Raw genomic sequence first — 22,819 nt, 5'->3', positions numbered from 1 at the left:
AGTCGTTGTGGTCTGATAAAGTTAATACCACAGGCTCTTAAAATTTGATAGCAAGTCAACATGTATATCGGCCCAGCTTCACACCCTCCTCACGTACTTGTATTTGAATGAACAGAACGTCCATATATGTTTTATCGTGACCAATAATATCTTTTATTCCCTGATGCAAATTTCTGTCAAAGCAAATAAATACTGAAGTAGTCTGGAGCATCTATGGAGGCGAGCTACGTTAAAGTCTGCTTTAAATAAACACTGAAAATGTACTAGTCAAGATGGTGATATTTCGTAATCCCGTGCGCTTTGCCCCAGGACCTCCAAAACACGAAAATGATATTACAGAATGAACGTCACAACTTTTTCTCACAAAACTGCTGGAAAGTTTTTGCAACAAATGCCATTTTCGTCATTTTCGAGGCTTTGATAATAAACTGCTTTACGGATATCTGTTTCACTGATGTTTTGTCAATGGCTGTTTCTATAGTGACTGTGTAAATTATTGACAGTAACTTAACTGACGGCCAAAACAACTTTACCACTTAAAACTTAAATTGCAAATATTGAAAACACAAGTTGAAACTAAATCAATGCAAAACACATCGTTCAGACAGAACAATGCTCGATGCAGAAACTGGTGACAACAGAAACAGAAACTACACGTGCAAGAAAGGTATAAATATGATACGGACGGCATGATACTCACACTGACTAAAAAACACCACAGAAAGGCCACAGTCGATACCCGAAGAACGCTAGCGGGCACTGGGCATGATAAAGATGGTAGCAACACATGCTCACTTTGCTAGAACCCTTGGCTGCACTCGTGTTACTGCAACGTTACAATCAGACCGGGCAGACATCAGACAGGCAGACACAGGGTAACTACGCGCAGTGAAGGCCAGTACTTGTGTATTTTGAATCTTCGGAATTGATTTCTGACAGTGACGTTATCAGCGTCATATGGTTAGTCGACAGACAGTGGCCAGTTGACTCAGGCCTCAAGGAATTAGGGCTTACAGACCTTAGAGAGGACAGAGAAGGAAATGGGCCCGCAATGTACGTCGGTGTCAGTGAGGTGACTGGCAGAGGGTCGTCCTCACTGGTGAAAGCCGGTTCAGTCTGTTCAGAGCTCATGGAAGACAGCGTGTTTATCGCCGAAAGGGAGAACGAACGGCGACAGGTTGCGTCCAGGAGGTCGTGGCGTATGGTGGAGGGGGTGTTATGGTGTTTTCGAGGAATTTGTGGTCAGGAGAGAACACCACTGGTCACCGTTAACGGAAATTTGACAGCTCAGCGTTACATGGATGTCCTAGATTTTTTTATCAGCAGCCACGTTGTCTCCTTTCCAGCATGACAACGGCTGACCCCAATGACCCAGCAGACCCAGCTCAAATCGTACAGATTCCTTGCAGCTAACAACGTCAACGTCTTGCCGTGGCCTGCTCGCTCCTCAGACGTCCCCCATAGAAAACCTCTGGGATGTCATCGATTCTCGTGTTCGACAGCGACCTCATCCTCCAACCAACCGACAAGAACTGATCCAGGCCGTCCAAGAAGAATGGCGGCTTATCCCACGTGACGTCAGCTGACGACTGACTTTTCTGTGCGCCCGAGCGTTTTTACGTGTCTTGTAGCAGATTGTGGTCATACATGCTATCATTGTGACGTGTCATTGAACTTGAACGATTTTAGATAGGTCTGCCCTTTGTCAATTACGTTGAAAGCTTGTTTTTGCTACCCCACCTCAATACGGGCAACTGTCATGCCAATATTGGATGTTTCTATGACTGTCATACTGTTCTCGTTGAGATTTTGATCTTTTCAATACATTTTACTTCATGCATCTATCTTTTGGGTTTTTTAAACTAGAGTGATTTAAACTAAAGTTGTAAAGATTCGTGTGGCCGTCAGTTAAGTATACATCATATTTAAATGAAATTAAGATGATAGATAACACGGGCTACACTTACAGAATGGGTATTCAACGTTTGTACTTAATCCGGCATTGTAAAGTAATTGGAAAACATATTCTTCCCGTGTTCTATATGACATAAAAGGTAATATAACTTAGCATGACTGGTTATTTTCTTGTTTTGACGTTTTATGTTTCCACTTCCGCAGCTAGTATAATAACCTGTTTATTTGACACGAAACTAGATAAATGAAAAATATTTCCAAACAAATTACTCACATTCGATCTTGTCTCGGAAACCGCCATAATAAACAAACCGTTGAAAATACTTCACGATGACAGTCTTGTCGGCACTCTTGCTTATTCCGTGAATATATGTGTGAACACCTACCGCCAGGACGCCCACTGAGAGACCCCAAAACATAAACGAACAGGTTCCACCAGTCCTTTACACCAGTTACTATCAGTTCTCCGAACCCATATCTGACTTTGGAAAATAAGAACGTTCAGCTCCGGCAAACGCTATTTCTGCATTAGTTCCATACAAATTCTGCATTTAAATCATAAAAATTCTGCGGTAAGGAACATTTTCTGCAAACCATTCCACGCTCACTGGATCACAGGATTTGTCCTGTATTTCTACATATTATAAACCTTTAAGGTTCGTATTAGAGAAGATAATGATGGCAAGGCATTCCCTTCCTACTATCTTATTTTAACTATTGTATTGTTTAACGCCGCACTCAGCAATATTCCAGGTATATGACGGCGGTCTGTGAATGATCTAGTCTTGACCAAACAATCCAGTGATTGAGATTATGAGCATCGATCCACGCAGTTGGGATACAATGACATGTGTCAACCATGTCAGCGAGCCTGACTAACCGATCCCGTTAGTCGCCTCTTACGACAAGCATGGTCGTTTTTTACGGCAAGCATGGGTTTATGAAGACCTTTTCTACCCCGGATCTTCACGGGTCTTATCTTAACTACACAAATAGTGTTATACCTCGAAGCTGTGTAGACTGTAATGTGCTTTACGCTGATGCCCATACAATCTAGACGTTTATGGATTAATAATTTTCCAAAACCCCATGTATTTGTTATTCATTCTAGAACATATCGCTGATGATAGTAAGTCAACGTTTTGTCACGAATTTGGTAGGATGCTCCCATCCTGCAATTCATGCTGTTTGAAAGGCTTCTATCAAAAATTTGTTACTTTGAGATGACCAGCTATTAAATGAATCCTCATTGTTATTGGTCAATAAAGAGATTTTTTATATCAATGTTCGAATAACAGCATATTGTCTTCGTTGAAACTCCAACAAAAATAAGGTCTCACGTAGAGTACAGATTTACGAATATCCTACCCCCACAACACAAAAAAATCCCACTAACAGAAAAGGTACTGTTAGACAACATTTGTTCCCAGAAGTAGAGTTATCGCATTATATTTCTACAAAATAATTTTAAAAAATCTAAATGGAGCCCAGCACAAAGCTTAATTTCAGAAGCTAGAGTCGAGGCAATCTACACTTGCCAAATCATTCTAGACTTGAGTTGGGTTCATTCCGTTTTATTCTCCAGTGTCTGGCCATGGGGGACAGACTATGGTACCGCTGAGAATGCACTGAGTAAGATCTTAGATGTTTCGAACATACTGATGTTAGGAAGCGAGTGTCAGAAATCATAAATACCTAAATTCTTACACGAGTATGACACATTATTTCTTAATCGCTCTGATCATGACCGCCGTCTTAGAAAAACACAATTATCGAGTGACAACAGCTTCAGCTTTGAGGTCTGTTTAGTGTGACGTCATTCCGACCTCACATCACAATAACATTCTAATGACGTCAACAATGCCGTGCGGATGAAGTAAACAATACAGTTGTGCATGGGAAATGATATTTGAACCCGTGCATATACGATATATTATAATGCCTCAAAGTGAGAATGACCAATCAGGGAGCAGAACTACTAACTCTATATGAGCCCGTATACCGTCAGTAAAAATCCAAGATGGTTCTTACTGACCTAATATGAGACCGTATACCGTCAGTAAAAAATCCAAGATATGAACTTGGTCCTTTCTAACCCGATGGGAATTCAATGTATGTATCACTTAATGGATGGGTTTCTCGGAAAGATTAACCCAACGGGGTCATATTCGGGTAAGGATGCAAATGTGATAGGTCAAGTAGGTACTACTTTCAGTGTTTACAAACAAACATGGCGTCGCCCTTGTCAATCGGCGATCGAGCCAAAATCAACCGTCGGGAATCAGGGGGCACTGCAGGGATAATTGTTGTCACTATCAAAACAGTTGTCTCAGATACTGAAAATCAGTGTTTTAATGGGTCGTAACTGAGGCTTTTTACAAATCTTGGCAACTTTGGAGTAATTATTGAATGTAAATGAGTGTTATGTTGAGTGAGTGAGTGAATTGGGTTTAACGCTGCTTTTAACAGTATTCCAGTTATATCACGGCGTGTCAGCTTAATGCGGGGGGAAAGCCCGAAGTGATGCAGGTCTCAGACGTTTACCGCTTCGGTGAAACCCACGAGCACGGGTATGGTGCTGACAAACCTAGAAACATAATCGGGGCGAACTGGGATTCGAACCCACAATCATAGGTTTCTGGCGTGTCCAGGGGACGCAACTCTGCACAGCGAATCGCGGCGCCTTAGACGACTGGGCCACCCGTGCCCCCAGTGTTACGTTGAAAACATCACACAATCTAGCCATCTACCAATATCATTAGTCATAAAAACAATAGCATCATTTGATGAGTGAGTGAGTGAGTGAGGTTTTACGCCGCTTTTAGCAATATTCCAGCAATATCACGGCGGGGGACACCACAAATGTCATTTGATGAGACTTCGACCAGTTGTATGGAAAGAAATATATGGAGTGATGATAAAGCAGGGGAGTTTGGGTGGCTTTCGTGAAGGTTACTCTACTTCTGATAATATTTTTGTTTTTAATGCTCTATTCGACAAGCATTTGTCTAACGTAAAGGTAGATTCTACGTCGCTTTCGTACATTTAAAAAAAGCGTTTGATTCCGTAGATACAAAATATTTACATTATCTCTTGGAGCATACAGGCCTAAAAGAAAATATGTTGAATGCTATGAAATCTGAGTACGAAATACCGTCTAGTCCAATGGAAAATTTTCCGATATATTTGAATCTCACATAGGTTTAAAACAAGGGTGTGTTTTAATCCCTTTATCATTTTCTCTGTATATAAACGAACTCGTTCATACTTTACACAATGAAAACATTAGATTTGTACAACTATTTCCTGAAAATATAGAATTGTTGATACTTTTATTCGTAGATGATATTGTATTGTTTTCAGATACGATTTCTTGTTTACAAAACCAACTAAATATTCTCAATAAGTATTGTACTAAATGGAAATTGACAGTTAATTTAGACAAAACAATAATAGTGGTATTTCGAAAATAAGGAATTTGGAAAACACAAGAACAATGGACTTTTAATAACCAAATTATCGAAATTGTAAAACAATATAATTTAAACAAAATAAAAATAGATATTTTGGTGTTATGTTGCACTCAAATATGAATATGATAAAAACAGTGAAATAAACATGCCAAAAAGGTAAACTAGCACTTTATGAATTTTTAAGATCATTAAATGAACTCGGGTGCTTGTCTGATGACATATTCTTTAAAATATTTGATGTAAAGATTAAGCCTATTTTATTATACGGTGCAGCCATTTGGGGCACCAATTCGTCTTTTCTTCTTGCTCTAGTACCGGAATATCAGAGAACACAGGCATTAGACTGCATTTTCTATGATTATAGGTAGTAACACAGTGAATAGTCCTGTCGTTCTGGGTATGCGTTTTCGTTTCCAACAACTCTTGTCTTGGTTTTCCTTTCGATTTTTCAATGGCGTCTATTATTAGTTCTAATGATATCCTTACACGTTATTGCCGGTCACAATCAGAGCGCTCAAGCTCAAGGGGTATTCACATTGCACCCTTAGAACAACAGCTTGAATCCCATGTCACGTCAACGAACACATACACCGCCGCAGAAGAGTGTACCGTCATGCCAGGTTGATGGGTAACGTCCGAACACAGCATACCCTGTGTAATTGAGTGGTTGAGCGAGAGGATACCGCCCGGCTACGGAAACCTAGAAGGCACATCAGTTTTTAGCAAAAAACATGTAAAAATTTACCTGATTAACCACAGTGCTAATGCGACCACGCGACAACACGACTTCTGACCAATTTCGCCTTATTGGGCTTTGAATAATGTTTTGGTTTTTTCACCAACGGGTGCTGTCGCGCTTTGTTTAAATTGGTGAGTTTTGGCTCAGTTTCGTAAGCGCGACAACACGACAATGTCCCTTCTAGGATTCCATACCCAACTCTAGTTTCTACGGCTCGTGTTCCTACGTGATTATAACAGTACATCCACTGTTTGTCTTGCACTGACAAAACAATCTGCGTCATCGGTATCTACATAAATGTTTTCTCAGTATTGACAGCGCGCTGTCCATTAGCCTTTAGGGGTAATGGACGATAAAGCCGACATTTTTTGCACAACGTGTGCAGATCCAGAAGGTATTGGTTTGAGATTAAACAAATAATAACGAGGAGCAATAGTGAATTCAGCTATAACACAGTAAGGGGTTGGGTAATACTTGGCTGATCACCAAGAATGTTCTGTTCAAATAATAACGAGGATCCCTAGTGACGAGCTATACCACAATAAGGGGTTGGGTAATACTTGGCTGATTACAAAGAATGTACAGTCATATAAGAAACTTAAGTCATATTGCATCAAAGTTTAACCAAAATTACAGCACACTATACAAATAAATCAAACATAGTCCATACCTAAACAAAAGCATTTAACAAGGAATGTTATTCACATGTAAAGGCTGATACTTACCTTCTCCATTGATATGCATGGTGTACTTTATACTCATAACCCCGTTTTGCTTTGCGAGGGATCGTTTTGTTTTCACTTCTGAAAATGATGTAAGGATGTTGTGCGGGGAATGTGGTGAAGCTCCGTAATTAGGGGTCCTTAACGTGAGTTTGACCTCAGTTACAACAGCAGAAGTAAACAAGCATGACGGATTACAACATTCAAAGTTTGTTTGAACATGCATTGTGTGGTGTATATCCTGTGTGTGCTGGAAATGTTGTACATCCTGTGTGTGTTGAATGTTGTGTATGTTGTGTATGCTGTGTGTGGTATATATGTTTGTACAGAACATGCACTGTGTGGTGTATATCCTGTGTGTTCTGGAAATGTTGTACATCCTATGTGTGTTGAATGTTGTGTATGTTGTGTGGTGTATATGTTGTCTATGTCGTATATGCTATTTGGAGTGAATATCCTGTGTGCGATGAATATGTGATGCATAATGCACATGTTGTGTGCGGTGTATAACCTGTGGGTGGTGGATATGTTGTGTATGTGTATGGAGTATATATTGTGTATGATGTGTGTATGTTGTATGTGCGATGTGTTGTGGATATTATGTTGTATGGCGGATTACAACATTCAAAGTATGTTTCGTACAGCAATAAAATGCTGGACAAAATGCAATCATGATTGAAATGCCGCTTGGAATCTGACAGAAGATAGGTACTAGAGAAGGCTCTGGCTTGATTCACGGATTTAGCCATCGTGTTTTGATTACAAGTGTATTTTCATTCCACAAAATGTTAACAAACATTAAGAACTCGGATCCTAAAAAAACTATTTCAGAGATAAACATAATATGAACGTATATAGTCTGATTGACCAGTCACCAGGTCATGATCATCGCGTCATCACGCATCATGGATCACATTACTAAACCAACCAAGCCATGGTGAATACAGTGACCTGATTCATGTGTTTAAACAGAGCAGATTCTACACAAAGGAACACTCCCAAACACTCACAAACACTCACAAATTCTCACGCACAACGCTGCCACCCGTTCCCGGGATGTCGCAATACCGTTTTTGAAAGCCTTTGAACCGTCTCCGGCGTCCTGTATTTCGTTATAGTTGGATTCACGGAGAGAGGTTGTTTTCAACTACCGAGACAAAATGTGGAAAGTTGTGCTTTATGCAGTTGTTATGCTTTCAGGTAAGATAGAATGCTGTATTCATCATGGGGATTAGTCAATGCAGGCAGCAAGCATGTACTTCTCTCCTTACATCAGTTAACGTCATTTGACGTTCATTGTCCACATAAACAATGGCCCTCATCATGTGTGTGGTGAATATGTTGTGTATGTACATAAGTTTTGTAAAACTGTCTCTGTTGTGTTGACTTAATGGAAAATATATACGAAGAAAATGTCTGTCTGTATGTTGTATATGCTGTGTGTTGTGTATAATATATGTTGTGCGTGGTGAATATGTTGTAGTGCTGTGGGTGGTGAATCTCTTGTGCATGTTGCATAAACTATCTGCGGTTAATATGCTGTGTGTGGTGAATATGTTGTGTAAGTCGTATATGCTGTGGGTGGTGTACATAATGCGTATGTTGTTTTAGCTGTGAGTGGGGGATATGTTGTGTATGCTCTGTGTGGTGTTTATGTTACGTTCGTAGTTTTAGCTGTGATTGGGGGCTATGATGTGTAAGTCGTATATGCTGTGGGTGGTGTACATAATGCGTACGTCGTTTTAGCTGTGAGTGGGGGATATGTTGTGTATGTCGTATATGCTGTGGGTGGTGTATATGCTGTGAGGGGGGATTATGTTGTAGTGTTGTGTGTGGGAAATATGTTAGGTGTATTATATTTGCTGTGTGTGGTGTATGTGTTGTGTTTGCTGTACATGTTATGTGTGTTGTATATATGTTTATACTGAACATGCATTGTGTGGTGTATATCCTGTGTGTGCTGGAAATGTTGTACATCCTATGTGTGTTTAATGTTGTGTATGCTGTGTGTTGTATATATGTTTGTACTGAACATGCATTGTGTGGTGTATATCCTGTGTGTGCTGGAAATGTTGTACATCCTATGTGTGTTAAATATTGTGTATGTTGTGTGTGGTGTGTAACCTGTGGGTGGTGGATATGTTGTGTATGGAGTATATATTGTGTATGATGTGTGTATGTGCTATGTGTTGTGAATATCCTCTGTGTGGTGTATACCTTGTCTGCGCTATATACACTGTACATGGTGTATATGTTGTGCGTTCAGTACATACAGCTCATAGTGTATAATTATGTTGTGTGTTCTGTATATACAGTTCATAGTGTATATGTTGTGTGTTCTGTATATACAGTAACTGTTCATACTGTATATGTTGTGTGTTCTGTATATAAAGTTCATAGCGTATATGTTGTGTTTTCTGTATAATTATACAGTTCATAGTGTATATGTTGTGTGTTCTGTATGCGCTTTTCACGATGTCTGTGTTGTGTGTTCTATAAGCGTTGTTCATGGTGTATATACTGTGTGTGCTGTCCATGATGTATATGTTGTGTGTGGTATTCGCCGTTGTACAAGCGTTGTCGGCGACTCGGCCACCCGTGTTCTTCGTTCAGCACTAAAGAACACCTGTACATATATAATTTTGATAATTTAATGCTAGAATTCTAGAATCTATCAGTATTAAATTCCAAGCATTGCATAGAACCCGTTCTGATGACGTTTGAGATTGACTCTTCCTTCATTGCAGCTACTAGCTACGCGCAAACGATGCCCCCGAGCCAGTGTGACGTCGCCGCCATCAACTCCTGCACCACCAGCCTCGCTGACTCCATCCGCGGCGGCACGGAGTCCACTGACAGCACCTGCAGGTGCGACGATAACTTTGCCACCTTCCACTTTTAAAGATAAGCGACAAAACCCTTTTCATAAATTATAAGAAATCTCCACTGTGAAAGCAAAACCGATGTTAAACCCCATTTCACCTCACCTCTATGACGTCTTGGTAGATGGTTAAATACTGTCCACTGAAGTTCACGGTTAAACTGTAGAGCTTCGAGAATCGTTGCGCTACGAAGGTTTTAAGTTTATGTAAAACTTCCATGGTCGGTGCGAATACTCAATGGGCCGAAGCTACGTATGCCTGACATCACATCAGTTGTTTTGCTCAAATAAATACAAGCGACAAAATCCATGATAATCAATAAAACAGAACATGTCATCCACATAAAGTGGGGGCCGCTTCCGTGGTCTAGTGGTAGAACGTCCGCCCGGACAGCGTCATACCAAAAGACGTTAAAAGATGGTACTTGTTGTTTTTTACCCTGTCTGGCGCACGGCATAAAGGGGCTAAAACAAGGACTGGTCGGCTCGGAGTCAGTATACTGCGTCCGAGTTGGGTATTCATGTTAAACTGCGGTATGGTATCTCAGAGGGCTAGCACTTTAAAACCGGCTTTTGTCCGTACTAGTACAATCAGCCACACGCACACCTCCATGCACGTCGCCATATGAGTGCAACCATCTTGGACGCGACGTTAAACCCCATTCACCTCACCTCACCTCACCTCACCTCAAATCACCTCAAGGGCGGTCGGGTAGCCTGGTGGTTAAAGCGTTCGCTCGTCACGCCGAAGAATCGGGTTCGATTCCCGACATGGGTACAATGTGTGAAGCCCATTTCTGGTGTCCCCCGCCGTGATATTGCTGGAATATTGCTAAGAGCGGCGTAAAACCATACTCATTCACTCACTCACTCACTCACTCACCTCACCTCACCTCACCTCACCTCACCTCGCCTCGCCTCGCCTCGCCTCGCCTCACCTCACCTCACCTCGCCTTGCCTCACCTCACCTCGCCTCGCCTCACCTCACCTCGCCTCACCTCACCTCAACTCACCTTCTTCACGGAAATTCTTCTGTAACTTGTCTCCCTACAGAGCTGCTGATATGTTTGTGATGTGTCTGAACAAGCTGACATCGTGTATGGACGACCCTGCCTTCACACAAGCCAGACAGTGGATGGACTCACTGCAACTGAAAGACTCATGTAAGAACCGTCTTCCAGTCACCATATACGCCAGTGTTCGTCACAGTGTCACGCCACTTTAAAGGAAGCCTTCGAGCGATACCCAAAGGCAGGAAACCTAAAGCAACATGTGACCTCAAAACGTTGACACATTTCATTTCCGTCTCTGCACACGATAGATTGTTATAACAAATAGTGAGAATGTATGCGTCAACCAATGTATGTCAAGTAACACGATACTGTTACGTCTCATTGTTGTGTTTTAAGCAGCGTTCAGAGACGGCTTTAAGACGCCCAAATAGCCTGGGGACGAATGCCATCGTTGATCTTAATCGCTGTCGCCAAACCCGTATGGTGGTTCAAATCAGGGATCATAATCGGAAACGGTTTTTTTCGAATCACAGCTTATGTTTTTATTTGTTTCGCGAGTTTCACCAAAGTGGTAAAGAACTAAGGTCTGCATCCCATCGAGGTGACACGCCGTGATATAACTGATATACTGGCCAAAGCGGCGTTAAACCCAACTCACTCACTCACTCATAGCAATTTATGTAGAACACCTTACACAAATAGGAATTTCATTTTGCTTGCGTTTCCATGGAAACACTACAAAACAAGATGACGATATTACCAGCTATATGAATACTTACTCAGTCTGTTTGTAAATGTATTTTGTTTTACCGGCCAAACAGTTAGTAATGGTATCGATTTGTTTAAACATGTTTGACAAAAAGATTAACATGTACATGTATTTGTTCTCACCGCTGTTGGTTGACATATTACCGAAGCGACGTTAATAATAATTCATTCGCTTACACTGAAGCGATATGTGACATTCATATACTTGATGTAAAAGCTGAAAACGATGAATATTGCACTCATTGTCAGCTGTACGTTATCACCATGAGCTAGGTTTATAGAGTTATTTCATATCATGCAATGATTTTATCTGAATTAATGTCTTGCTTACAGGTCCCCACCTAGGCCACTACCCCCATGCTAGCGCTGGCGGCATCCCAGCATTCACAGCAGTCCTGCTACTGATCCCTCTACTGACACTCTGGATCTTCACATAAACATCCCGTCGAAGAGGCATCAATGACGTTTGAATATGAAATATATTTTTAATAATTGGAGTTCTGTGTTTATGTAACTGTTTGAAAGGCTTGGCAAGCTTTCAAAGCCTTCTTACCCAATATGGGCTGGGGTCGTCCATTCAACATGCTATGCACACACACACACACACACACACACACACACACACACACACACACACACACACACACACACACACACACACACACACACACACTGACACACACGCACGCACGCACACACACACACACAAACACACACACAAACACACACACTATATCTATATATAGAGGCGAGTAAGTGAGGATGGTTTTACGCCCCTTTAAGCAATTTTCCAGCAATAGCACCAGAAAAGTGTTTAAACTTAAGATCCTATACACAAAGTCACTTCTTCGTGCAGCTGTCTAAAACCCAAGCATGTACACCGTCATTGAATCAGTTATTAAGCACATCTACATGTAAGGGAGACTGATAAAACTCGGATAAATGAAACGTTGGTACGTACGGAGTAACGCCCCTTTATGTAGCCGTTCCAGTGTTAAACGTTCATGTTGGTGTGCACTTTTTGTCCGGGTACATGTAAATAAAAATAACTCATGCAACCGTGAATACTGAGAATCTTATTAGGGATGAGATTTGTTTTGTTTGTTTGATGTTTAACGCCGCGCAGTAAATAATCGACTCTGGACCAGACAATCCAGTGACTGACATCATGAGCATCGATCCACGCAATTGGGATACGATGACATGCATCAACCAAGTCAGCGAGCCTAACCACCCGATTCCGACAAGCATAGTCGCCTGTTACGGCAAGCATGGGTTGCTGAAGACCTATTCTACCCCGGATCTTCATGGGTCTTGTACATGAGATCTTCACGGGTCACGTACAAGAGAAGGGTGTGCAGATAGACCGTTGGCTACCCACGCCAAATACTCGGTTCGATTCTAAATTGGGTGCAGTGCGTGAAGCTACATCCATATGTTTCCTTCAACGAAATGACTGGAATATTGTTAAAGCTTCATAACACAAATTCACTCAGTCTATCCTGAAAATACGATGCCCAATTTATTTAGTGATAGCTCTCACATGTGTTGCTCCCATATTAATCGGTAGTATGCTCTCTGTTCCGAGTCCTCTTGACCATTATCCTGATCTGTGGATCTTACTGAAGTCAACATGCTATGACGCAAACTGTATTACACACAGGCCACATGGGGTGTGTGGTAGCCATGTGGGTTGAGGTCTGTTAAGGTTCGATTCCCTACACGAATTCCTACACCATGATAATGTTGGAATTACCCTTGAAGCCCTCTCACACATGTAAGTTATCTTTGATCGACTAATTAACAATACACAGTATTGCTTAGCATTCCAGATACATTAACGCAGTTTAAATAAAAGCGACAGACCCCTTTCCTCATTTATTAGTGTGAGTTTGGTTTTACGCCGTTTTTTAGCAATATTCCAGTAATATCACGGCAGGGACACCAGAAATGGGCCTCACACATTGTACCCATGTCGGGATTCGAACCCGGGTCTTCGAAGTGACGAGCGAACGCTTTAACCACTACGACCGCCCCTCATTCATTAGAAATCACTGCCAACAGTAATGATAATGGTCGCGAAAAGATGAGCGTATCCTTCCTAAAAAGTGGCACCCGTCACAACCGTGGATTGTGAAATCGATTATTCACCTGAAAAAAAACACATATTTTGTTGGTTTTGCAGAGGCCTTGATAATGTTGTACTTTTGATCAAACAACTTCTGAGCAAGAGTCGGTTTGTGTAGATGAAGAGTCGTATAATGAATGTTGCCTTCCACTGGGATTTCGTTCACTATTGACTGGAGCTTTTATTTTGTGAGTTACGGTAGCACAATATAGAAGGCTTAAATTTGACATCAACTCTTTTAATCGGTATGACTGAAGGTTTAACAAAAAGTAAGACGTGAAAAACTCTAACGATGTCATGTCAGTGAATAGTAAATGTAGTGAAATAGGGCATTGCTTTATTGAAGTAACACAATATATATATATATTGAAAGAGTTGGTGTCAATAACACCATGGTTTTGAGATGATAAAAATAATTGTTCCTGCGGTGTGAGTGAAAACATATTTCTATGTGAGCAGCTATATTTATAAACCATGTAGATGACTCGTTCCAGTCGGACTCGTCGAGCAGGTGTCTCTTCAGATTCTTGCGCAATATCGCTATGTATAAAACATTGATTTTACACCTGCTATTGACACTAACGCTCTGCACAAGGAAAGCACCAATGAAAGTACAATTGTACAGGAAACAATGCAGGGTACAATTGCATGGGACTCAATGCAGAGTGCCAGTGAAAAGGACACATTAAAGGTCATATTTGTAGAGGACACAATGTAGAGAACAACTGTAGAGGACACAATGTAGAGTACAACTGTAGAGGACACGATGGAGAGTTCACCTGTAGAGGACACAATGCAGGGTACAGAGGACACAATGTAGAGTACAACTGTAGAGGACACAATGCAGGCAAACACTGTAGAGGACACAATGCAGGGTAACACTGTAGAGGACACAATGCAGAGTAACACTGTAGAGGACACAATGCAGGGTAACACTGTAGAGGACACAATGCAGAGTAACACTGTAGAGGACACAATACAGGGTAACACTGTAGAGGACACAATGCAGGGTAACACTGTAGAGGACACAATACAGAGTAACACTGTAGAGGACACAATGCAGAGTAACACTGTAGAGGACACAATGCAGGGTAACACTGTAGAGGACACAATGCAGGGTAACACTGTAGAGGACACAATACAGGGTAACACTGTAGAGGACACAATGCAGAGTAACACTGTAGAGGACACAATGCAGGGTAACACTGTAGAGGACACAATACAGAGTAACACTGTAGAGGACACAATGCAGGGTAACACTGTAGAGGACACAATGCAGGGTAACACTGTAGAGGACACAATGCAGGGTAACACTGTAGAGGACACAGTGTAGAGTACAACTGTAGAGGACACAATGCAGGGTAACACTGTAGAGGACACAATGCAGGGTAACACTGTAGAGGACACAATGCAGGCAAACACTGTAGAGGACACAATGCAGAGTAACACTGTAGAGGACACAATGCAGGCAAACACTGTAGAGGACACAATGCAGGGTAACACTGTAGAGGACACAATGCAGGGTAACACTGTAGAGGACACAATGCAGGGTAACACTGTAGGGGACACAATGCAGGGTAACACTGTAGAGGACACAATGCAGGGTAACACTGTAGAGGACACAATACAGGGTAACACTGTAGAGGACACAATGCAGAGTAACACTGTAGAGGACACAATGCAGGGTAACACTGTAGAGGACACAATACAGAGTAACACTGTAGAGGACACAATGCAGGGTAACACTGTAGAGGACACAATACAGAGTAACACTGTAGAGGACACAATGCAGGGTAACACTGTAGAGGACACAGTGTAGAGTACAACTGTAGAGGACACAATGCAGGGTAACACTGTAGAGGACACAATGCAGGGTAACACTGTAGAGGACACAGTGTAGAGTACAACTGTAGAGGACACAATGCAGGGTAACACTGTAGGGGACACAATGCAGGGTAACACTGTAGAGGGCACAATGTAGAGTACAACTGTAGAGGACACAATGCAGGGTAACACTGTAGAGGGCACAATGTAGAGTACAACTGTAGAGGGCACAATGCAGGCAAACACTGTAGAGGACACAATGCAGGGTAACACTGTAGGGGACACAATGCAGTGTAAAACTGTAGGGGACACAATGCAGGGTAACACTGTAGAGGACACAGTGTAGAGTACAACTGTAGAGGACACAATGCAGGGTAACACTGTAGAGGACACAATGCAGGGTAACACTGTAGAGGACACAATGCAGGGTAACACTGTAGAGGACACAATGCAGGGTAACACTGTAGAGGACACAATGCAGGGTAACACTGTAGAGGACACAATGCAGGGTAACACTGTAGAGGACACAATGCAGGGTAACACTGTAGAGGACACAATGCAGGCAAACACTGTAGAGGACACAATGCAGGCAAACACTGTAGAGGACACAATGCAGGCAAACACTGTAGAGGACACAATGCAGAGTAACACTGTAGAGGACACAATGCAGGGTAACACTGTAGAAGACACAATGCAGGGTAACACTGTAGAGGACACAATGCAGGGTAACACTGTAGAGGACACAATGCAGGCAAACACTGTAGAGGACACAATGCAGGGTAACACTGTAGAGGACACAATGCAGGGTAACACTGTAGAGGACACAATGCAGGGTAACACTGTAGAGGGCACAATGCAGAGTAACACTGTAGAGGACACAATGCAGGCAAACACTGTAGAGGACACAATGCAGGGTAACACTGTAGAGGACACAATGCAGGGTAACACTGTAGAGGACACAATGCAGAGTAACACTGTAGAGGACACAATGCAGGCAAACACTGTAGAGGACACAATGCAGGGTAACACTGTAGAGGACACAATGCAGAGTAACACTGTAGAGGACACAATGCAGGCAAACACTGTAGAGGACACAATGCAGGGTAACACTGTAGAGGACACAATGCAGAGTAACACTGTAGAGGACACAATGCAGGGTAACAATGTAGAGGACACAATGCAGGGTAACACTGTAGAGGACACAATGCAGGGTAACACTGTAGAGGACACAATGCAGGCAAACACTGTAGAGGACACAATGCAGAGTAACACTGTAGAGGACACAATGCAGGCAAACACTGTAGAGGACACAATGCAGAGTAACACTGTAGAGGACACAATGCAGGGTAACACTGTAGAGGACACAATGCAGGGTAACACTGTAGAGGACACAATGCAGGGTAACACTGTAGAGGACACAATGCAGAGTAACACTGTAGAGGACACAATGCAGGGTAACACTGTAGAGGACATAATGCAGAGTAACACTGTAGAGGACACAATGCAGGGTAACACTGTAGAGGACACAATGCAGGGTAACACTGTAGAGGACACAATACAGGGTAACACTGTAGAGGACACAATGCAGGGTAAAACCGTAGAAGGCACAATGCAGGATAACACTGTACATTAAACAATGCAGAGTAACACTGTACAGGAAACAATGCAGGATACAATTGTAGAGGACACAATGCAGGCAAACACTGTAGAGGACACAATGCAGGGTAACACTGTAGAGGACACAATGCAGGGTAACACTGTAGAGGACACAATGCAGGGTAACACTGTAGAGGACACAATGCAGGGTAACACTGTAGAGGACACAATGCAGGGTAACACAGTAGAGGGCACAATACAGGGTACAGCTGTAGAGGACAAAATGCAGGATTCATAATATCCCCTTTGTATACGTTTTGCTACTCTAAGGAAAGATGCTATGACTACCTATGAAGATTGTAATGAAGAGAAATAAGAATGAAACGTATTCTTTCGAGGAAGTAGTTGTTTAATGTATACTAACCCAGAAACGAGACTGTGCACAGCAAACAATGAATACAGTAAATGTACAGTCGAAATTTATTCAAAAGCAATGATATTGCATGAAACACAACGTGACCCGTCAGTGAACATCACACGTCTCCACCTGTACAGAGGGTGCCTGACATGTTGTCTGCACCATTGTAGACATGCCCGGCGATGACGTAATGTCATAATGGGACGAATAGCAGGTCTCCTAGCACGTTGGCCGTAACCTTTAGGCGGTTGATGACAGTTTGTGGACGAATCCGTCTACAGTTAGGAATGATACGTGCTGTTGTTGTTGCTGCTTGATGCCGATTTCGGAGAACCAGCCGAATCCATCGATCTCGAGCAGGTGTGGAAGTTCTCGGTCTCCCTGAACGTTTATGGTCTCTGGCGTCATTTTGTTGTACATAACGACGGACTAATGCGGATATGGTGTTACGATGACAACTGAAATGCTCAGCAACCTCCCATTGGGTGGTACCGGACCGTAGCATACCCAGGGCCATGGGACGTTCAGCTGTTGTTAGTCTTGGCATGGCATTGAAGCGGGATGCGTCGAGATCTTCAGTTGAAAATGCAAATGTTTCGAATGGACATGTGTGGGCTTTTAAGTAGGCATTTCACCCTCACTATTGCATGCATATCATGATTTTTCACATGCAAAACATGCTTGTTACCTCACGCGCATCACGCCTTCCAACGTCAAAAGCATTTTCATTGGCACGATCATCTCACTTTTCAGTATCACTCATGCACATTCAGGTTTTCAATCACTTCTCTTATTCCTTTGATTTATTCTTTTTGTATTATTTTAATTATTTAAATGCAGTTTCTTTTTTGGGCTACTATATAATCATTGCGTGTGAACTATTTAACAATATTACAAAATTATTTTTGAAAAGTGTTAACTTCGCATTTACTTTCTAAGATATTTTGCAAATTTAAATGTCTCATCAATCATGTTCTTTTTTGTTTGATGAATACGTGCATTTATTTAAAATGAAAACATGAAAACCGCTCGTCCCTTGTTCCACTCGATTTCCGATTTAAGAATGAGCAAGGAACCTGCATGATTGTGCACTTATGCTTGTATTTAATTGCAGATTATTGCAATGATAGACTGCAGAAAACATCATTGACACAAAAGGGACCCAAACGCAACGTAGACGGAAATCAGCGATTTTACACCATTAATACATTGGGCAGGGAAGATTCTTCTCTACTGGCGATGGCAAATACAAAGGGAAACCACTCCCATCTAAAGTATAAACTATGATTATCTGCCCTTGAGCTATCCAAAAGGTCACGGTCAATAATTGTAGCGCTAAGATTGTTCTGTTCAAGTGGGCCCTGAAGGTCGCGACCACAAAAACGTTTTCACGGGTTTCGGGAACAAATGGAAGATTCCAAACTGTGCCGGTGCAATAGATGCAGCACATAGTCCCAATCACTTGTCCATCCTATTGTCACACAGACGCCAATCGCAAAGACTGGTACTCGATCATTATGCTGGCTGTATGTGATGTCTGCTACAGGTTTACTGATCTGTGTATTGACTGGCTATGGCGCGTCCATAATGCCAGAATGTTTGCAATTGATCAAGGGCGTCTTCTGACAACATCACCAGAATGGATTTAACTTGTAGGTGATGGACAGTTTGAGGCTGATTTGCCGGTCGCTTTGATAGGAAGCCCAACCTATCCTTTGTGTAACTGGCTGCTGAAAGGCTGCAGAGGACACCTTCCCCGTCTCCAAATGCAATATGCCTGTTGCGTTGATAGGGGACCCAACCTACCCTATATTTTCCTGGCTGCTGAAACCGTTCGGTAACAGAGGACACCGTCCCCGCCTCCCACAGCAACTACTTCAACTACAGGCTCAGCAGCGCTCGCTCGACGAAAGAGAAAACAAACGTTTCAAAGGTCGATGGAGAAGGTTTCTCTAAAGAGTAGATGTTAATGTGGAGTTTTTTCCAACAATGGCTGCAGCTGCGGTGGCTATGCACATCTGTGAAACTGAAAATGATGATGTTCAACCACAGGTGTTCAATAGATACAATGATGATCCCGGTTGTTGACAACAACAGGAACAGGACGGACAGAGCAATGCCATTGAACTACCATACGGGAAGCACTCACACTGCAAGAAGGAAATGAAACAACACCACTTTGTCAAATCGGGAAGCAACGATTCAGTCTTAAAAGACGAAAAATAGTGTGATTCAAGGCCAGCTGCACTCATCTACAAGCAATTCCCCGGGACTTTGTTATTGATTTTTTTCCCCGTGTGTACCCGGATGATATAGCAGAAATCTCGACTAGTTCGCGACCTGTGCTGCACGTATGGTCACAATGATCAACAACTGAAATACAGTTTAGTCTTGAAAATAATAAGGAAATGTAGGTATCTTTGCATCGGTAATGGTAACGAAGTTTTGATAAGTCACTTGCGTGGTATTGTGCTATTTTCGTTTACACTATTTTGACCTGCAACGCAAAGTAAATATTTCACCTGAGCATTGCTTATTTTATCGTGTGTATATTTTATAGTCAAAATGTGTAACATTTTCACTTAGGCAATTTATTAAACGCCTAAATATTCAGTTATTTTACAAATTGACTGAAACATCTGTCCCTTTTTGTTATTATGATAACGAATTCCAAACATTTTTATGCTTTAATTCCATCAACCAGTGACTGTCAATGATATTATTAAAAGAAAACGAAACTGGTTTACATTTCATAATAGCATAATTAGTCTGTTGTGATGTTGTCCTTTCGAAGCACTTAATAATTGTTAGTCAATCTGTTTAATAAATGGACAGACGTTTCAGTCAATTTGTACATTACTGAAATATTTAGATATTTTATAAATTGCCTGAGTGAATCACATTTTACACATTGACTATAACATATACACGCATACAAACGAAAAGGCTTTTGAAAACAACGTTTGTCGACCTAGCATCGAAGAACTTCCCAACGAAAAATATCATAATTACAACTTACCAAAGTTATACTTAGGTATAAATTTAGGCAGCTACCTTGTCCGAGGAATGTATCCGTGAATATCCACATAAAGGGACAATATCCCATACGTCTGCAGCTGTACAAATAAACTTATTCGATGTCACGTGTCTTTGTAACAATCAAATATTTTAAAATATAAAAAGCGTTTCGGGATATTATACCCCGTGTTCGTTCTCAACTGATCACTTAGTTTGTTTCAGGTGTTTCACATAGGTGTCAAGTCTCAAAGGTAAGCTGAAAAAGCCCAAGTGACAACTATTTTCATTATGTCCACGGTTCTTTAACAAACCATAGAGTTAGATTATAATCAATCAACGTATTATCGGCTTATCATTTGAACAAAGTATGGTGTTTTTACATCGGCACTTCACGCCCAGATATGGTTATATTCCGTCTGCTTTTCTAAATCTACATATGTTATAAGTCACTTACTTTTGACAAATCAAATCCACTGTGCAAAATAACAGAGATTAATCAACCAACGTATTTTCTGTTGATCCTTTAAAGGCGATGAATGATCCGTTGGTTTACAAAAAAAGTAAATCAACTAATCACTCCTCTTGCTGGGCTGCCACCTGCATATTACATAACATACATTTCACTCCACTTCACACCTGGATTCAGATTAAATAATTACCCCAGTCACAAGAAATGGGAACCTTTGTCAGGTAATCTGAGTGGTGCTACCACCAATTATACCTGTAATAAGTTCATTAACTGAGTTTCAAGTGAATGGAGTTCAATCGGTGAACTATATTCACATATACTGTTCTCAGTGAAAACATAAAGTATATATATATATATATATATATATATATATATATATATATATATATATATATATATATATATCAATGAGTGAATGAACATATTAATCATCAGTGAGTGAGTGAGTGACCGGACGTCAAAGTTCCATTCATTGGAAATGTTTCCAAAGAGGATGCCCGATCCCCATTAACACCACAGACTTTGTCACAAAGCACACAATATCTCACTTAGCAGTGGGTCGAGATCCAACAAATCATCTCGAGGGGTGGCATCCAAATCTGTAAAATATTCCTTGAGATACTGTAGGTTGGGCAGAACAATCCTGTTAGTTTGATAGTACCCAAAATGAAGAAGAAGGTTCGAATTCTTCCCCATGAGAAGGAGAAGAGACAGCTTCTCGCCAACGAGAAACCATTTATCGATTATCAGAATGCTGTTTCACATGAAGTTGGATTGTTAATTATGTAAATTTGAGAATTAGAATTACAGGGAAAGCGTATGTTAATTTATTTCTGTGTAGCAAATCGTTCCCGTACAGAGTTTGATAGGATACACCAACACACACACTCCCCCCCCCCCCCCCTCCACACACACACACACACACACACACACACACACACACACACACACACACGATGGGGATTATCCTCCCCCTGGCCAGCTGCAGGACAAGTGTGAAATCTCCGTTTATGGTTCCCAACATGATATTGTTATTTTTATTATATACTGTGAGTTAATATAAGTTAATATTTAACGTCACATCGGCAGTATTTCAGCCATATCGTGCTAAATACCGTGAAAGACTGAGTTTTCGGAAGTTGTGAAAAGTGATATTTTCATTTCAGTGATCAAAACATTTTATATTTCACTTCACTTTCATACAAGAGTTTCCTCCCAGCAAATTGTCTCCCTTTATCGTAAATGTCCAGACCGCAGACAGATTGTTGACTTCCTTTTCACGTTAGTTCTACATTGATAAGGTGAAATAATGGTGGCAGTTGTTTAATTATTCGGTATAACCCTTCACACAGAACACTACACACAGAACTACACTACACAAAACAAGACACACAGAACACGACGCACAAAAGTCCACACAGAACACGACGCACAAAACACTACACACAAAAGTCTACACACAAAACACTACAAAAACACGACACACAGAACCCTTCACATAGACCACTACGCAGAACACCCGATCTTACAACAAGAAATGGTGACAAGGGACGTATTTCGTCACAGTATCTACGCAAACACATTATCATCAATCATGAATCTGCCCTGTTATATTTCGCAATGAGCATTTCGAAATATTTCTGATATCAAAACCCGCTAGGTGGCAGCTTCCATTTCATTACAGCTGGGTCCACGGTAAGATTACCAACTATGTGGAGGAACGTCCTTTATACAAGCTTCGTTGTTATCACAGGTGAGATACCGGTAGGCTCTTACATAGGCCAAACAGAACGGAAGGGCAAGGGGCTAACACATGTGTTTTTACCACATATTCCTTCGTGTCACTTACCTTAGAA

General features: G+C 41.5%; 1 protein-coding gene across 1 annotated transcript; it reads left to right on the top strand.

Moving 5' to 3' along the window:
- Positions 1 to 7,853: 7,853 nt before the first annotated feature.
- On the top strand, positions 7,854 to 11,996 carry LOC139474880 (uncharacterized). Its single transcript, XM_071258071.1, has 4 exons — positions 7,854 to 8,048; positions 9,596 to 9,716; positions 10,783 to 10,892; positions 11,844 to 11,996. The coding sequence occupies exons 1-4, from the start codon at positions 8,009 to 8,011 to the stop codon at positions 11,945 to 11,947; spliced, it is 375 nt and encodes a 124-aa protein (XP_071114172.1). The 5' UTR covers positions 7,854 to 8,008; the 3' UTR covers positions 11,948 to 11,996.
- Positions 11,997 to 22,819: the final 10,823 nt, after the last annotated feature.

Source organism: Haliotis cracherodii, unplaced genomic scaffold (assembly GCF_022045235.1).
Source record: "Haliotis cracherodii isolate W230 unplaced genomic scaffold, xgHalCrac1.p SCAF_3, whole genome shotgun sequence".
Classification (NCBI taxonomy): Eukaryota; Metazoa; Mollusca; class Gastropoda; order Lepetellida; family Haliotidae; genus Haliotis; species Haliotis cracherodii.
Note: the sequence above shows the minus strand (reverse complement) of the source record. Positions and strands in the feature narration are given on the sequence as shown.